Below are 15,531 nucleotides of genomic sequence, written 5' to 3'. Positions count from 1 at the left end.
CTCCAACTTTAAGATCGAGAGATGGTGCGCACTCTGGAAGGGAGCCTGAGCAGCAGGATCGGTATAGCTGAGTGGCCTCTAAGCTTAAGTCTTCCTCATCTGTATCATCCCAAATGTTGTCATTTTTCTTTTGTTTTGGGTTTTTTGGGAGTTTTTCGCATTCGCGTCTTGTTACCCTAGCGTGTTTAGGGCGGCGCTACCATTATTATGTAACAAGAACATGCGCTCAAACGCAATAAGATACGTTATTACACTAACAAACGAAAGTGTTTGAATTTAAATTGAAGCATCTTTGTAATGGTCAATCAACTGAGGATTAATTGGTTTGCCAGGTACTTAATATGGCAAAAAGCGTTACGCTTGTGTTCATTTTTCCATCAAAACAGCCGCATCTCGTAGGACGTGAGCAGCTTTCTTCAGGCTTTTCTACCCAATATAGCAAGGAATAAATTCCTTCTCATTACAACCTCTCTTCGGAAGCATGCAAAGTTTTTAGACGTCGATGCCAAAAGGAGACACCGGGATATGGTAGTATGGAGAGACCGGATCATGGGAGCCAGCCTCAGGTTGTTGAACCACGTCCAGATGCTACAATGAGAGAAGCCGATCGTATTGGCGCAGAGGAACTAAAGGAGTCATTACGATTTCGAAATGAAAGGGTCAGTATCATCAACGCAGACCCTTCGTCGACCTTCTTTGTCTTTTGGTTTGTGGTTTCGTGCTATTTTCCCGTTATTGTTGCGTGTCTGGGCCCGGTGGCTAACACCATCTCGATAGCCTGCGTGGTGGAAAAATGGAGATCCGTGAGGAGCAACTCTGTGGTGATGAACTCACAGAGTAGCGACACGGACGCTGTAATGAACCAGGTTAAAACGGTTTTTGACCCCCCCGGTATCTTCGCTGTCAATATTTTGTCCTTAATCTTTGGGGTCACGTCTAATATTGTTTTGATGCTGCATTTTAGCAGGAAACTGACGTATCTGAAATCCCAGATGATCAATATCACCGGTTGGACACTAGCCGGTGGCATGCTTTTGGTGGATGTGATTGTATGCTCCTCACACGAAATGTCCAGTTATTACAAAAAGACTATTGGATTCTGGTTTGCCTGTTACAGTTCTGGTTTGTATCTTATCTGTACTATCATTTTGGCGGTGCATTTTATTGGTTACAAGTTACAAAAATACCCTCCGACATTTAATCTTTTACCCAACGAAAGGAGTATTATGGCATTCACCGTGCTCCTGTCTATATGGTTAATTTGGGGTGGAGGTATGTTTAGCGCTCTGTTACACATTACGTATGGGAATTCGCTCTATTTCTGTACTGTGTCATTATTAACTGTAGGATTGGGCGACATCTTACCCAAAACGGTGGCTGCCAAGATCATGGTTTTAATCTTTTCGTTAACCGGGGTTGTTATAATGGGGTTAATCGTATTTATGACAAGATCAATTATCCAAAAATCGTCTGGACCCATTTTCTTTTTTCATAGGGTTGAAAGCGGGAGGTCCAAAGCTTGGAAACGCTATATGGACGGTAACAAAATATCATCTCAAAAGGAAGCGTTTAATTTGATGAAATGTATCCGCAGGACGGCCACGAGGAGGCAACATTGGTTTTCATTGTCTGTCACGCTAGCCATCTTCATGGTTTTTTGGTTGTTGGGAGCTCTCGTCTTCAAATTTTCAGAGGATTGGTCATATTTTAATTGTATATATTTTTGCTTCTTATGCTTATTAACCATCGGGTACGGCGATTTTGCTCCCAAGTCTGGTGCAGGTCGCGCTTTTTTCGTTATATGGGCATTGGGTGCCGTGCCATTGATGGGTGCTATACTATCTACAGTGGGTGACTTGTTGTTTGACATTTCCACGTCCCTGGATATCAAGATTGGTGACTCCTTTAATAATAAAATCAAGTCCATCGTTTTTAATGGGCGCCAAAGAGCACTCTCCTTTATGGTGAACACGGGTGAAATTTTCGAGGAATCCGATACTAGTGGGGATAACGTGGGAGAGACCCCGACAAGCTCACAATCCTGTGACATTTCAGAGGATGGTGACGAAATTTCAGGTGACAGTGATACTGGGGTAACATCTCCTCCGGCAACTCCACAGGAATCATTATCTACTTTATCAAAAGCAACTAGTCCAGAGGGTATATTTCCTTTGGAGTACGTTTCTTCTGCAGAATACGCGCTAGGCGATTCTGAAGCCAGCAACCTAAAGAAATTACAAATATTACTTAAAGCTGTGAAAAAATTACACCGGATATGCCTATTGAATAAAGATTACACGCTTACCTTTTCGGATTGGTCGTACATTCGCCAACTGCATTTGAGAAACGCTCCGGATGTCGAGGGGTATACAAGGGGCCCAGAATTCTGGATATCGCCCGACACACCCCTCAGGTTTCCATTAAATGAACCTCACTTTGCCTTTATGACCCTATTTAAAAACATAGAAGAGCTGGTCGGCAACCTGGTTGAAGACGAAGAGCTATACAAGGTCATCGCCAAGAGAGGCAATTTTGGTGATCATAGAAAGACACTTTAACTTTATCAGATTTTCATGCATTGTTTTATATTCTACTGTAGGTTTCTACAGATGTACTCTTTAAATAATTATATCCAAGCGTATCAATAATAAAGACGGCACGTTTGTATCCCATGGAAGTGCTTTGCACTTGCACCCGCTTTCGTGTGGCTGGGCTTAAAAAAAAGCGACCAACTTTTAAAAAGCAGCACGACATACATATATCAATTATAAAGAGAGAACAGTATTAAACAATACCTACAGTGATTTGAAATATATTAGCAAAGTCGGCTACATCCAATCAAATGGCAAACACTATTGGGGGCGTTTTATCAGGTGTGAACCCGTTCCATTACAACGCTAGTTCACCATTAACGCTATTCCTCTTTCAGGCATGCCTTATATTATTGGTGTGCAATTTGGTCCATATCCCCTTTTCGATGATGAGGCAGCCTAAGGTTATCTCTGAAGTCATAGCAGGTGTTATTTTAGGGCCTACCGTATTTGGCCAAATTCCAAACTACACGAAGACAATATTCCCACCATCATCGATCCCGGGGTTGAATTTAATCGCGAATTTGGGTATAATATTGTTTATGTTCTTTTTGGGTTTAGAAGTGGATATTGCCTTCATTCAAAAGCACTTGAAGAAAGCACTCGCGATCGGCCTAACTACTTTGGCGGTGCCATTCGGTTTTGGTTGTTTATTAGCAATTCCTTTATTCAATGCCTATGCGAACAAAACAGAAGGCGCAAGGCATATCAAATTTTCAGTATTTATGGTATTCATAGCTGTCTCTATCTCTGTTACAGCCTTCCCCGTCTTATGTCGTATTTTGAACGAATTGCGTTTAATCAAGGATAGAGCAGGGATTGTTGTTCTTGCGGCAGGTATAATTAACGATATAGTTGGTTGGATTCTACTAGCATTGAGTATCATTCTTTCAAGTTCAGAAGGGAGTCCGGTTAATACAGTTTACATTCTGCTTATCATATTAGCGTGGTTTTTAATATATTTTTTTCCTTTAAAGTACTTGCTAAGACGGATTTTAATAAAAACTCATGAATTAGACAGAAGTAAACCCTCACCGCTAGCGACAATGTGCATCCTATTCATCATGTTTATTTCTGCTTATTTCACAGATATAATTGGAGTTCACCCCATTTTTGGTGCCTTCATCGCCGGTCTGGTTGTGCCTAGAGACGATCATTATGTTGTTAAACTGACAGAAAGAATGGAAGACATTCCAAATATCGTGTTCATTCCGATTTATTTTGCTGTTGCCGGTTTGAACGTTGATCTGACTTTGCTAAACCAAGGTAGAGACTGGGCTTATGTTTTTGCAACAATTGGTATTGCGATATCCACTAAACTTGTTTCTGGTACCCTCATGGCTAAACTTAGTGGCTTGTTCTGGAGGGAATCTGCCGCTGCTGGTGTTTTGATGTCCTGTAAAGGTATCGTTGAAATTGTTGTCTTAACTGTTGGTTTGAATGCAGGCATTATCAGTAAAAAAGTATTTGGTATGTTTGTTCTAATGGCTTTAGTTTCTACTTTTGTTACTACTCCTATGACGCTGCTTGTTTATCCAGATTCTTACCGAGAAGAAGTTCGTAAATACTTGGCGAAATCTGAGGAAGGTGACGGGACGGTGAGTGTATCTAACTCTGAAAGTGTTAATAAATCTGAATTTAACACGCAATTGAATTCATTGACAGATGTTAGTAAATATAGCATTGGTGAATTGGTCACTGTAATAAATACTACAGAAGCGATTTCTCCGTCTTTGAAATTATTGAATTACTTATCTTTGGGATCTTCCCCTAAAGCCAGAAGTAGCAGGCAGAAAAATGAGACTTCCTTGAGCAGAACTACAACTGCTACTGATTCTACATCAAAATCGAACACATTTAAAATCAAAAAAATGGTTCACATTTGGTCTAAGAGCATTGACGATATAGACACAAACTTAAGTGTTATAGATGAAAATTCAGGGGCATTTGAAGGGATCACAGCCTTAAAAGCCATCCACTTACGGTTGCTCACTGAACGCACTACTGATCTGTTGCAATCATCTTCCTTATATAATGACGATCCGCATTTTACTGCGAACACCGATTCATTATTGCAAATTTTCGATATTTTCTCACATCTAAGCAACATGCCATTTTCGAGTGAAGTAATATTCTCTACCACACGGGAAAAAGCAGCGAATATTGCAACTATGAAAATGAATCCTACGGATTTGGTATTATTGCCCTTGAAGGGCGCCTCATATGAGTATAGAGGAAGCCCAGTTCTTACTGACGAAAAATATGTAAACTTTGATCATATTTATTCTCATCTTTTAGGTTTGAACGAGCTATCGTCTGCCTTTTTCAAATCTATTTTCCAGACACTCAAAGCCAATTTTGCTATTCAAATTTCAAATACTTATGGCAGATTGAACGCTGATCGTTTCAAGAAAAAGCGGTTTAGTTTGTTGCTTGCAAAACCATATCTGACACCATCAGATTATCTTGGATTATATCTCCTTTTATTGATATGCTATAGAGACGGTTTCAATAATGATAACGCTTCCTGTAGTATTTTCATTAACGGTCAAAATACAGATTTCACAAGAGATTTGTTGGCTACTTTTGCCGAACATGAGTGGCTAAATGAATCTACGGTTCAGATTGTAGAAATTCCATTTGGAACCAAGAGTCCTCAAGATACGATTGAAAGGTCGTCTTTCATTGAGACAGTCCTTGACATAGGTTTATCTGCAACCGCTTTAGCTGATATAGAAGAGACTACATTTATTATTGGGGAAGATCTTTTTGATGAAAATGAGCCATTTAGTGAGGAGGTAAGGGCAGCCATATTTGAAGGATCGAATCGTCGCTTTGATACGCTTGTTGTGCATCACTTTTCGCCTGACAGATGCTAGCTAAGGTGCTGATATTTTATTATTCTTGTTTTATTTCATCTATACCCAGTTCTTATATTGCATATGTACTAATCGTGTTTAGCATAGCTCATACTTCTGGCTATGCAGTTTTATTTTCCTGAGAGGTTATTCTCAATTTTGAAGAGTTTAGTTTATCATTTGACTTTATAAACTTCGCTAGCCTGGTTGATTTAAAATCAAATGTTACATCTACTTCACTGAATTTATGCGACAAAAGTTTAGTCGCGGTGGGCCTTTTCTCTGGATCAATCTCAAAACAAGCGTCTAAAAAGCTTCGTCCAACATGTGTTATTAATGGTAAAGTATCCTCAGGGATTGGCGGAGCAGATTTGGACTTCCCAATTTTGAACATTGCAGCAACAACTTCTAGGTTCGACCATGGACGCTTACCAGCAAACATTTCTAGAACTATGCATCCCAAAGACCATATATCAACTTTCGCACTGTAGCCTTGCTTTGTGTCAACCATTTCTGGAGCCATCCAGAAGACGGTCCCTCGCATGGTCATGTCTGAATTAGAGTATATATCCTTAGATTTTCTTGAAATACCAAAATCGCTGATTTTACAGATACCGTCTTGATCCAAAAGCAAATTGTCCGCTTTCATGTCTCTGTGAAGAATACCTTTAGAGTGCAAATATGCCAGACCTTCCAACACTTGTGTTGTCAAATGTTTGATTAATGGTTCATCAAACCTTCCATACATTCTAATTAAAGATCCCACAGACCCACCTGCAACATATTCTAGAAATAAACTGTAGATACTATTTTTATTTTCAAAACCTAGATATTGAACAATATTCAAATGGTCCAAATCTTTTAAAGTGGAAACTTCAGATCTTAGTGCTTCCACAGTGCTTAAAATAGCTTCATTTTGAGAGCTATATTTGGGAACTTCAACCTGTTTAACAGCCATCATTTCACCTGTAGTAACGTTTAAACATAAATAAACAGCACCGAAAGATCCCTTCCCTATCATCTCACCTTTCATCCAAGCAAACTCTTTATATTCACCCTTTGAATTCTTTGCTTTATTAATTGATACCATATGGTTCTCGGTCACTTCAACCATTCTTGTACCCCACATTTTAGTATTCTGTCTTTTTAATTTAACAGATTTTTTCCTCGCTAGGCTAGCTTCATGAGCAATTGTTCTTATAGTTTTTGTCCTTTTAGGAGCTTTAGTTTGATTCAATGATTTATTTCTATTGCTAATACTATCCTGGATTAGCTCATACGAATTGTTGAGGATATCTGGAGGTATAGGACGAGAAGGCGTGCTCGGATCAGTTCTGGGTGAGGTTACGCTCTTTGTGGAAAGTAAACTGTCTAAAGACTTTGGGGACGTAGGGGAGGCTATTCCTTCAGTTATTGGCTTATCGAGGTTAGCCCTAGGAAAGAATTTTTCCAAATTCTGGTAAACAACTTCTGGAGATGGTCTAAAAGTCATTTTTCTTTCTACGGTGTCTTGCATTTCAGAATCATAAAATATTTCATCAGAATGCGTGGAATCATTATCATCTTTTTCATCCTTTTTGCTTTCTTTATCCTCGATGCCATTTTTCTTTTTGGACCATATAATATCGTCGGAGGAGCTAGAGTCGTTGTTATCACTTTCATCATCGTCCTCAGATAACGGCGGCGCATCCGCGAATGTTATATCATTTTCTTCAAATATGTCGGCTGCAGACGTGGAAGAAACAACTCTTTTTGAATTTCCTCTTTTTAATAAAGGTGAGGGGGAATAGAAGATTGAGTTTGAAGTAGATACCGTTGAATTTGATCGATTCACTTTCTGTTTCATTTTCAAGGATGGGGATGTGCTCGTGGAGTCTTGCTCTGTTTTTAATCTGCGCATGGCATCGTTTGCACCCTTATATGGTTGGGGAATTAAAACATGTGTTGAAGCAGGGGTGTAAGAAGAAGTGACGGAATCAGGAGACGAACTACTAGCCTCTACAGGGGATGATAGTAGTTGAGGTGGCAAGGGTTTGGATCGTTTGCTTCTCGAAATTTTTGTACTTGCCCTCATTAGGCGCATTGTATTATTCTGTTTAGAACTAGGCAGTGACCTTTGAGGAGAAGTATTTGTTGGAGGTTTGGGAGCCTCTCTTTTCGGTGCTAATTCCGGTTTTGTATAAGGCGATTCTCTGCGATGGTTGAAATCGATTTCGGCCCCTTCGTCTTTCCTTAGTACTTGGAAGCTACTCTTACTTTCATTTTCTGTGATGGGCGTTGGGATTTTCAGTTTGTTTGCTTTGTCTGGCAGGCTGAGTTCCAATTTTGGACTTGTTTTGAATACCATTTTTGGTGCAGTTTCCTCGTGAGAAAGAACCTCCTTAATATTCCAGTAATTTAACTCTTCATTTGTGCTCGTATTGGGAACTCTATCGTAGTAGTAGCTTGGAGTTTGTGGATATCTACGCCCGGTACCTGAGGCGTGCTCATCAAACGACGTTATATCAGATGAAGATGTGACAATGGAGACATCATCAGTTGATGCTATCAAACTACTTGTTCCTGATCTCATTGAGCTTTTACTTTTCACGGATTTTAAGGGAGCATGGTTTTCTGAATTATGAGCAATAGACTTCGATTTCTGCAGAAGTTTTGTTTGATCCTTGACATAGATTTTTTCAGATGTGTTCAGAAATAGACTTTTCTTTAAAAATTCTAAAGTATCATCAGGAAGAGCTGCTCCAATTTCGCAATCAAAATCTGTCATATGGAACGTGACGTTTTTATGACTTATTCCCAGTTTTGAGAGGGCAGACTCCTTAAAACTATATAAACTTGTCACATTCTGTAAATTTACTGGAACAAAATGCCAGTTATCTTTAGTAACCAAGACATACTTATTATCGCTACCACCAAATGTGGTCTTCTTCATAGGATAAAATTTTTGTTCTAGCAAAAAGTTTTTTACACTATAAGGATGACTTTTTGCTGGCTGTGGAATTACCTCGTCTGAGTTGTAATAATCAGGACCTAATCTAGAAGGTGCTGCTGTTGAAGGGCGTTCATATACACCTTCCGTGCTCATGGCCTCTAAATTTTCATTCACATTTTTGGATATTAGCGACGGTGACGGTGATGATGACTGTACAGGTAATTCGTTGATTTGTGTGGTTTGTGTGGTTTGTGTGGTTTGTGTGGTTTGTGTGGTTAAAGTGGTAGTACTTGAGCTTGATTTTAATGATGGGGTCGCCTGAAGAGCCATATGAGGAGCTGCGTTTAAACTTGGAGCTCCTATTTGACTTTTTCTTTTGAATTTGTTCCATAAATTTCCCTTATCATCTGAAGTGTGTAACGAAGATTGTTTTAAAGGTGAGGAAACATTGGTTTCATAGTGTTTAGTTTTCACTTTAGCCAGGTTTTCGCTAGAGATGCTATGGCCCTGTGAATTAGGCCTAGTTGATGGTTCCTCGCCTATTCCGGTACCAAAAAGAGAGTTTAATAGTGAAGATTCTGATGAACTACTTTTGTGGTGTCTTCTAAAAATGCTAGGGTATGAAGGGGACGCAGGTGGGCTAGCTGACTTGGTGAGCGTGTTGTTAGGTTCAATAATTGAATGTGGCCGAGCCGGTATACTTAATTTGATATTTGAAGGCGACTTTATTGAGGAGTCATTAGTTGATGATGAGCCTCTTAGAGATATAAAGCTTCTTCTGTATAAAGCACTTGCACTTTTAGTCTTTTGATGGGTTTGCGTGGAATGTAAAAAATTCTTTTCATCTGTCTTGGAGGGACCTGATTTTGTTGGGCTTAATGCCGACTCTGAAGTTGACCTTGAATTCGAAATATCTTCTTGCGATCTACTACTTTTAAATTTTGATTTAATTGATTCACTAGAGGATCTGGAACCCCTCAATTTGCTTGCGCTTTTTTGACGAATGTGGCTATTTGTTACATTCTTGGTCATTGTCTTTTTCAATAACTGTTGAAACCTGGTATATGAAGCGGTCTTCGTCTGTGGCAAATACTTCTCATAAACAGCAAAATTCTCATATGCAAGTAGCTTAATGAACCTATGGCCTGACAATTGATGTTTTTTGAAGAAAGTTATCCAGGATTCCGGGAAATCATGAAATTTAAACCATGAAGTGACGCGGTTCATTGTCCATTCGTCTGGGTCTGTAGGATCCCACGATAGTATTAACTTATCAAACGATAAGCTATTTACACTATTACCACCAGAAGACTTCCTGGAATCAGAAAAGCTCCCCGGTCTGTTTTCACTTTTATAAAATGTGCTTGTAACACTCGTCGGGGTTTCAACAGTCGTTGCTGAGATGTGGTCATCCGTAGTCCAATTAAAGGATTTTTCAGTAGCTGGTGTGGTTTCGTACAACTGGGAAGTACTATTGGGGGCTGCATTTGGAAATTGGTTTTTAATATCACCATAAATGCTTTTTCGAGACGTTACTCGGGGACTTTTGCTTGTACTTTTAGTTGATCCGAGCGAATTAGTCGGCTGATGACCAAATTTGATTGATGAGCTCGAATCAGACCTAGAGTGCGTATGTGCAGTTCCTGCTATCTTCCTCAAAAACGGCATTTGAAGGCGCACTCTCAGTATATTGTTCCCCTAGTTGATTTCTTGTAGTGGTGCTTTCGCCTGTCCTATCGTTTCGTATTCAATTCAATTTGTTGATATGATCCGATGCTCTTTTTGTTTATTGTAATGTTAAAATTTCGTGCCATCAAGAATGTAAAAAGTGCGTCCGGCAGGAATTGAATGGCACTGGGGATTCTTTAGAGAAGGTCAATATACTTGATTGTTATTTACATGATAGAACATGTATATATATATATATATGTGTGTGAATATATATGTATATGTTTTGTTCAATTTATACTCAGTTCGGATACCCTCAAAATTGTCAGATCACCTTTGCTGTTGGCATGACGAACTCGCCTATTTCTCCTCTTCGTTACCTCCCTACTTTGAAAGGCTCTCTTAGTCTTCTCCACAACAGTTGCTTTTAGAGTATACAGCGAAGTATCAATCGGATGATCAACGAGTTTGTAGTTGCGGGAACCTATAGTCGTTACATCGGTCATATTTAGTACATCACCTACTTCTGCTTGTTTCAATTTGAATGGAAGAATAACCCGGTCACCCTCTGTCACTAAATATGGGCGATTATGAATCCTGAACACTGCATACAATTCATTTGATAGTTTTAGTGGGGTCGTATCTGGACGAGGGCTCTCAGATTCTGTGTTCGCAATTTTTGACGTCGTAGTTAAAGTTCTGAAGGAATAATGGGTAAGTGGCCTAAATATAGGTGTCATCCTGGCCACCGGCCTTATGAATTTCAATTGTAGCATGGAGACTAGAAGAGCAGTCCCAAACCTATTTCTGAACGGCTGTTTGTGTCTGTTTTATAGGGAGTGTTGAAGTGTCTTTCAACTTCTCTTCAAAAGTCGTCTAACTTGGCCACTTTTCACAATTGTATTGAAAATATAGACCCGTGCACCGCTGTGTTGATTTCAAAATCTTGGAAGCAATACGGTAATTCCATTATAAAGAATCTAGTTATCTAGACGTATATATTCGAGGTGTATTTAAAGTATTTAACTTAGTTTTTTCCCGGAAGGAGAACTCAAGCCCTTCATAACCTTCTTTCTTTGTGTTACCATATGTAAGAATAACACTGGGAAGCCAGGGATATAAGCTATCATTGCGACCTGTAATAATCTCTTATAAAGTAGGCAATACTGAGTTTCGGCAGCGTTCAGAGCACAGTAAATAATGCATAGTTCGCTAGCAACTCCTGTAGGGTACAAGACCCAGAATAAGTTATATCTCAATAGGACTAAGATCTTTGGTGCACCACTTTTAAACACTAAAGTAAAAAAATAATACAAGTATCTGACAATCTCAGTTATAGACCATGCCAGCAATAACGAGATGTACACAATCGATTGAACGCCGCTAGTATTTGGCAGCAACTGGAATATACCTATGACAACTAGTAATCTAGAAGACACTTGAGCAACAGTGGTTGACAATGGAGAGCGCACAATTCCCAATAATGAATTGATGATCTCAATTACAGCACCACATTGGATAAGAGTGGCAATATTCCTAGTTTGGTAGAAGAATGATGGCTGACCAATCTTTGGATAGAGAGAAACGACCGAGTAAAGCAAATACGACCAACCAACTGCAGAAAACAAATTATACAGTGGTAGAAAGGACAATGGGGATGAAAGTTTTTTTGACATCTCGGAAGGATTCGGCCCAAGCTATTTCTTTTGGTTTGATCACAAGTCTGCTATTCAATCTTGAGGTGATATTGATATATCGAATTGTGTTTATGTAAATTCAACAGAACTCGAAAAAACTAGCGAGAAAAAACGCTTTTTTTTGTTTTTGTATGTTGAATGACCAAAACTAAAGTCATTGAATGAAGCGACATACGATGGAAATAAAACCTGAATAATATGTATTTAGTTAAACAATCTTGAATCAGAAAAAAAAATGTATCTATATAACGACCGTTATAATTACCTGTCCTATTATTATTATTAGAATTATTAATTGCCTAGTCCCTGTAATGCTCTGAATTAAATTTTACAACGCCCATTAGTCGCGCCTGCTCCTCTTCATCCCATGATATCTTGTCTTTACTTTTGGATCTACATAATGCATATGCGCCGGAAGTCGCATCATCTAAATCTTCTTCATCTTCACAATTATCATATTCTTCATCGCTATCATCGCTATCATCGCTTAATTCGTCATATTCTTCATCTATGTCGAAGTTATGGCCATTCGCGCTTGAAATTACACCCTTGTAATCGCCACTGTTATCGGTGGGGCTATGAAGTTCGAACTGATGTTGATAAACGGGCGAGCTTATATCGATTTTGGAAGGAGAAGCTCTCTTGGGCAACGAATTCGAAGATGATGACTCCCAGTCGTCGTTCAAATCCGCATCCAGTTGAAATCCGTCCTCCTCTTCAGTGTGACCACCGATGTCCTGTGCCACTATTTCAGCTTTGTATGCATCTGTGAAACTTCGTTTGAGTTTTAACGGTATTTCGCTGTTATTATCCAGCTCCTCTAAATTGTGTTCGGTAGAATCAGGACGTGGGTTGAATTTCAGCCTTGTTTTTGTACCATCCTCGTTGACGTATTCGTAAAATAGTTCCGTTTGGTCACGCTCATCATTTGATGGATCGGACGCTTTTCTCTTACTAGGTTTATCGTCATGGTATTCCCGAGGTTCATCTTCATCATAGCTATCATACTCTTCTCCGTCATCATTCCCTTCTTCTTGGTTATGTTCATTATCCATTTGCATCATATCATTAATATAATCATCTACAGTGCTGCCAGGATGCATCCCCTTATTGTAAACAACCTCTTCCTCTTCATCATCCAATATGTCTCCTTCTTCAGCAACATCACCTAATATGGCATTGTATTTTTCCTTCAAGTCTTCTAACACATTCTCGGTGTATTTGATCCATTGTTCTTCGAATAAAGAGCCCATTACTTCTTTGTTGTCAAAGCTAATATTCATTTCTTCAATGTATGCAGAGAATTTAGTAACCTCTTCTGCAATTAAGGTAAGGTGGCCCATATATCCGAGTCTTGAATTATGCGCTTCCTCATATTTCACACACTCGTTGTTTCCGTTGATAATCATATCAGTTAAGCGAATGTTGGTCAGGAGATCGCTTAAAAGGAATCTATTATAACCTATCTTCAGCGGGCCATTGAAAATTTGTTGAATGACATCATAGACTACGTTATGGAGAAAGTTGTTCCACCGGAAATGGAAAAACATCTCAAGCATAGTATCTATTACTCTCGTATCCTGTAGGGCAATCTTCATTTGATCACCAATGTTTGGAGAAATGCGGAATTCCTTTTCCATATCAGAGGAATCTAGAATGACATCCGAGTACTGTGGTTCAAATGGATTTTCATTTTCTTCATCTTGTAGACTTCCACTGTTAAAGTCTGGCGCCACATCATCCTTCTCTTCATTACTTATTGTCAGGTTTACTTTATTGGTCTCTATTTGTAAAGAATTCAATTTATCAATAACTTCTTCCCCATCTATTGATGTGCCAGCAGATTCGATTTGGTTCATATCGTCATCCTCTTCATTAGCGTCACCTTCGTTCTCAACCTCATCTTCTTTTGATTCATCGCAATCATTGAAGTGAAGCTGATTTTCTAAAATGAAAATCCTATCTCTCTCAATATCGCGTTCTTTAACAATACTGTAACCATTCGGTTCATTCAATAAAGTCATGTTTGAGCAGTGCAATAGTTCAGCAATGAGTTCGCATATTTTGAATCTTTCGAACCCCAAGGGTTCAATTGTTCCATAGGAGGTCTGTAAGGGGGTGATTTTCTTTTCAGTTAGTATCTTGTTGAAATCGGGCATTCGTTCTGAAAATAATTTGACTAAATACCCTAGGTAAATCGGGTCTCTATCTGTTGGAGGATGAGATTTGATAGTGGTATAATTCGCCTGAATAACATCATAATCGGAGTTGTTCTTTCTTATTAGTTCGATAATAATCCCAACACCATTGTTTAGTGAAGTGCCTCCCTTAAGCATTATGTCCATAAGTTGTTTCATCATAGTAGGGGAAACCAATTGTCTCGTTAACTCATTGGGCCCAATACTCGACGCAATTTCATTAGGGCAGTTACCACTAATGGTGACTAGTGCCTTCAAGAAGTCGCCTGCTGCAGATTGAGTGGAAGAATCAAACACAGGATCGAGCAAATGGACCAATTTAGAGACTAAATTTTGTTTTCTGAATAACTGAATAACTCCATTTGATATTTCTGGTTTATCGGTTGATATCACTTTCAATAAAAAGTCCATTAAAGGCGGATTATCAATATGTTTCAAGAAATCGTCAACAATGTGTTCTTTTCTTAAAATGAATTCGATGACTCCGTCCATATCCATATCCAAAAGACGCTCATTTATTTTCATGAAGTATGTTGATGCCTCTATCGATAATGGAGTAGAGTGGGCAAGAATCGACCAGAGTTTGGTCAGGAGTTCTTCATTTTCGATCAAAGCAGACGATATAGGCCATACGTCAGCAGATAATATTTCAGCTGCTATCCTGGCCCTTCGGATGTCATCGTGTTCTTCTGTTTCAGGAGGTAGTGTTACTCTCGTGTCTTCAGACGCATTGTCGTCATCTTCAATCTCTTTTTCCTCTTCTCTGTCGTCGTCACCTCGCTGTTCCTTTTTGGAGATGCCTCGTCCGCCTTCTGAATCTTCTGTTTCATCGTCAGGACTATCCATAGTGTCCACGTCTTTTTCATATACCAACTTGGTGTCTTCAGAAATAACTCTATCGATACTGGGATCCAGTATGGTATTATTTCTAACATAATCAATCAATTTGGATAGGACTTCAGGGTATTTCAGAAATATTAGCAATTTGAAGTTCGAGCACATTAGTTCCGTGTATAGCTCTTCATCATCTAAGAGATCGTCCAATAAGTACAGATTTGGTTTATAAGCTTTGTATTCTTCTTCCGTGTTAGGCAACTCACATTCTTCGTCCCCTTCATCCTCCGACCTAAAAGAACTCCTTTCCGAGTTCTCATCAACTATACTAACATTAGTCTTCCCTTCTTCTTCCACAGTAGTAATGTCGCCATCGATCTTTATAAAAGCTCTATTCAGTAGCTTGGATAGGGTAGACTGTGTGCTGAAGTCTTGTCCAAACTTCCAAAAGGATCCTGACATATCTTTCTTCTAATATTCAAAAGGGCAAAGAACAATAGGTGTCACTCTTGGTAAAACTATCTAAAAACAAAAGTTTAAAAATCTTCAATCAACTAAAAAAACAAACGAAGAAAAAGAGCATGTATTATCTCAAACTAAGGCTATTCAGAAATGTTAAACAAATTTACCCCAAGTGTACCTTTTACAAACACACCAGCAAAACTTCTTTATTAGTCAGGCTTGGTGAAAATATAGCCCAGATGGTTCCGTTCGATGAGTTCGAGCGATGCCCAAGCCTTTCCCATTCTCTTC

At 39.1% G+C, this 15,531-nt stretch overlaps 6 protein-coding genes across 6 annotated transcripts; 2 read left to right on the top strand and 4 right to left on the bottom strand.

Annotated features, from left to right (window-relative positions):
• Positions 1–533: 533 nt before the first annotated feature.
• On the top strand, positions 534–2,558 carry TOK1 (Tok1p; the record flags this gene model as incomplete). Its single annotated transcript, XM_018366029.1, has 1 exon — positions 534–2,558. The coding sequence occupies one exon, from the start codon at positions 534–536 to the stop codon at positions 2,556–2,558; it is 2,025 nt and encodes a 674-aa protein (XP_018221235.1).
• Positions 2,559–2,842: 284 nt separating this feature from the next.
• On the top strand, positions 2,843–5,470 carry KHA1 (Kha1p; the record flags this gene model as incomplete). Its single annotated transcript, XM_018366028.1, has 1 exon — positions 2,843–5,470. The coding sequence occupies one exon, from the start codon at positions 2,843–2,845 to the stop codon at positions 5,468–5,470; it is 2,628 nt and encodes an 875-aa protein (XP_018221234.1).
• Positions 5,471–5,570: 100 nt separating this feature from the next.
• BCK1 (mitogen-activated protein kinase kinase kinase BCK1) lies at positions 5,571–10,049 on the bottom strand (the record flags this gene model as incomplete). Its single annotated transcript, XM_018366027.1, has 1 exon — positions 5,571–10,049. One exon carries the CDS (start codon positions 10,047–10,049, stop codon positions 5,571–5,573), a length of 4,479 nt encoding a protein of 1,492 aa, XP_018221233.1.
• Positions 10,050–10,339: 290 nt separating this feature from the next.
• Positions 10,340–10,825, bottom strand: MRPL49 (mitochondrial 54S ribosomal protein bL21m; the record flags this gene model as incomplete). The annotated part of the gene is made up of 1 exon (XM_018366026.1): positions 10,340–10,825. The coding sequence occupies one exon, from the start codon at positions 10,823–10,825 to the stop codon at positions 10,340–10,342; it is 486 nt and encodes a 161-aa protein (XP_018221232.1).
• Positions 10,826–11,071: 246 nt separating this feature from the next.
• PHS1 (enoyl-CoA hydratase PHS1) lies at positions 11,072–11,725 on the bottom strand (the record flags this gene model as incomplete). The annotated part of the gene is made up of 1 exon (XM_018366025.1): positions 11,072–11,725. The coding sequence occupies one exon, from the start codon at positions 11,723–11,725 to the stop codon at positions 11,072–11,074; it is 654 nt and encodes a 217-aa protein (XP_018221231.1).
• A 320-nt stretch (positions 11,726–12,045) lies between these two features.
• On the bottom strand, positions 12,046–15,240 carry SAP185 (Sap185p; the record flags this gene model as incomplete). Its single annotated transcript, XM_018366024.1, has 1 exon — positions 12,046–15,240. The coding sequence occupies one exon, from the start codon at positions 15,238–15,240 to the stop codon at positions 12,046–12,048; it is 3,195 nt and encodes a 1,064-aa protein (XP_018221230.1).
• Positions 15,241–15,531: the final 291 nt, after the last annotated feature.

This window comes from Saccharomyces eubayanus, chromosome X, assembly GCF_001298625.1.
Source record: "Saccharomyces eubayanus strain FM1318 chromosome X, whole genome shotgun sequence".
In the NCBI taxonomy this organism is placed as follows: Eukaryota; Fungi; Ascomycota; class Saccharomycetes; order Saccharomycetales; family Saccharomycetaceae; genus Saccharomyces; species Saccharomyces eubayanus.
The sequence above is the reverse complement of the archived record's forward strand: the minus strand, read 5'-3'. Positions and strand labels throughout refer to the sequence as shown.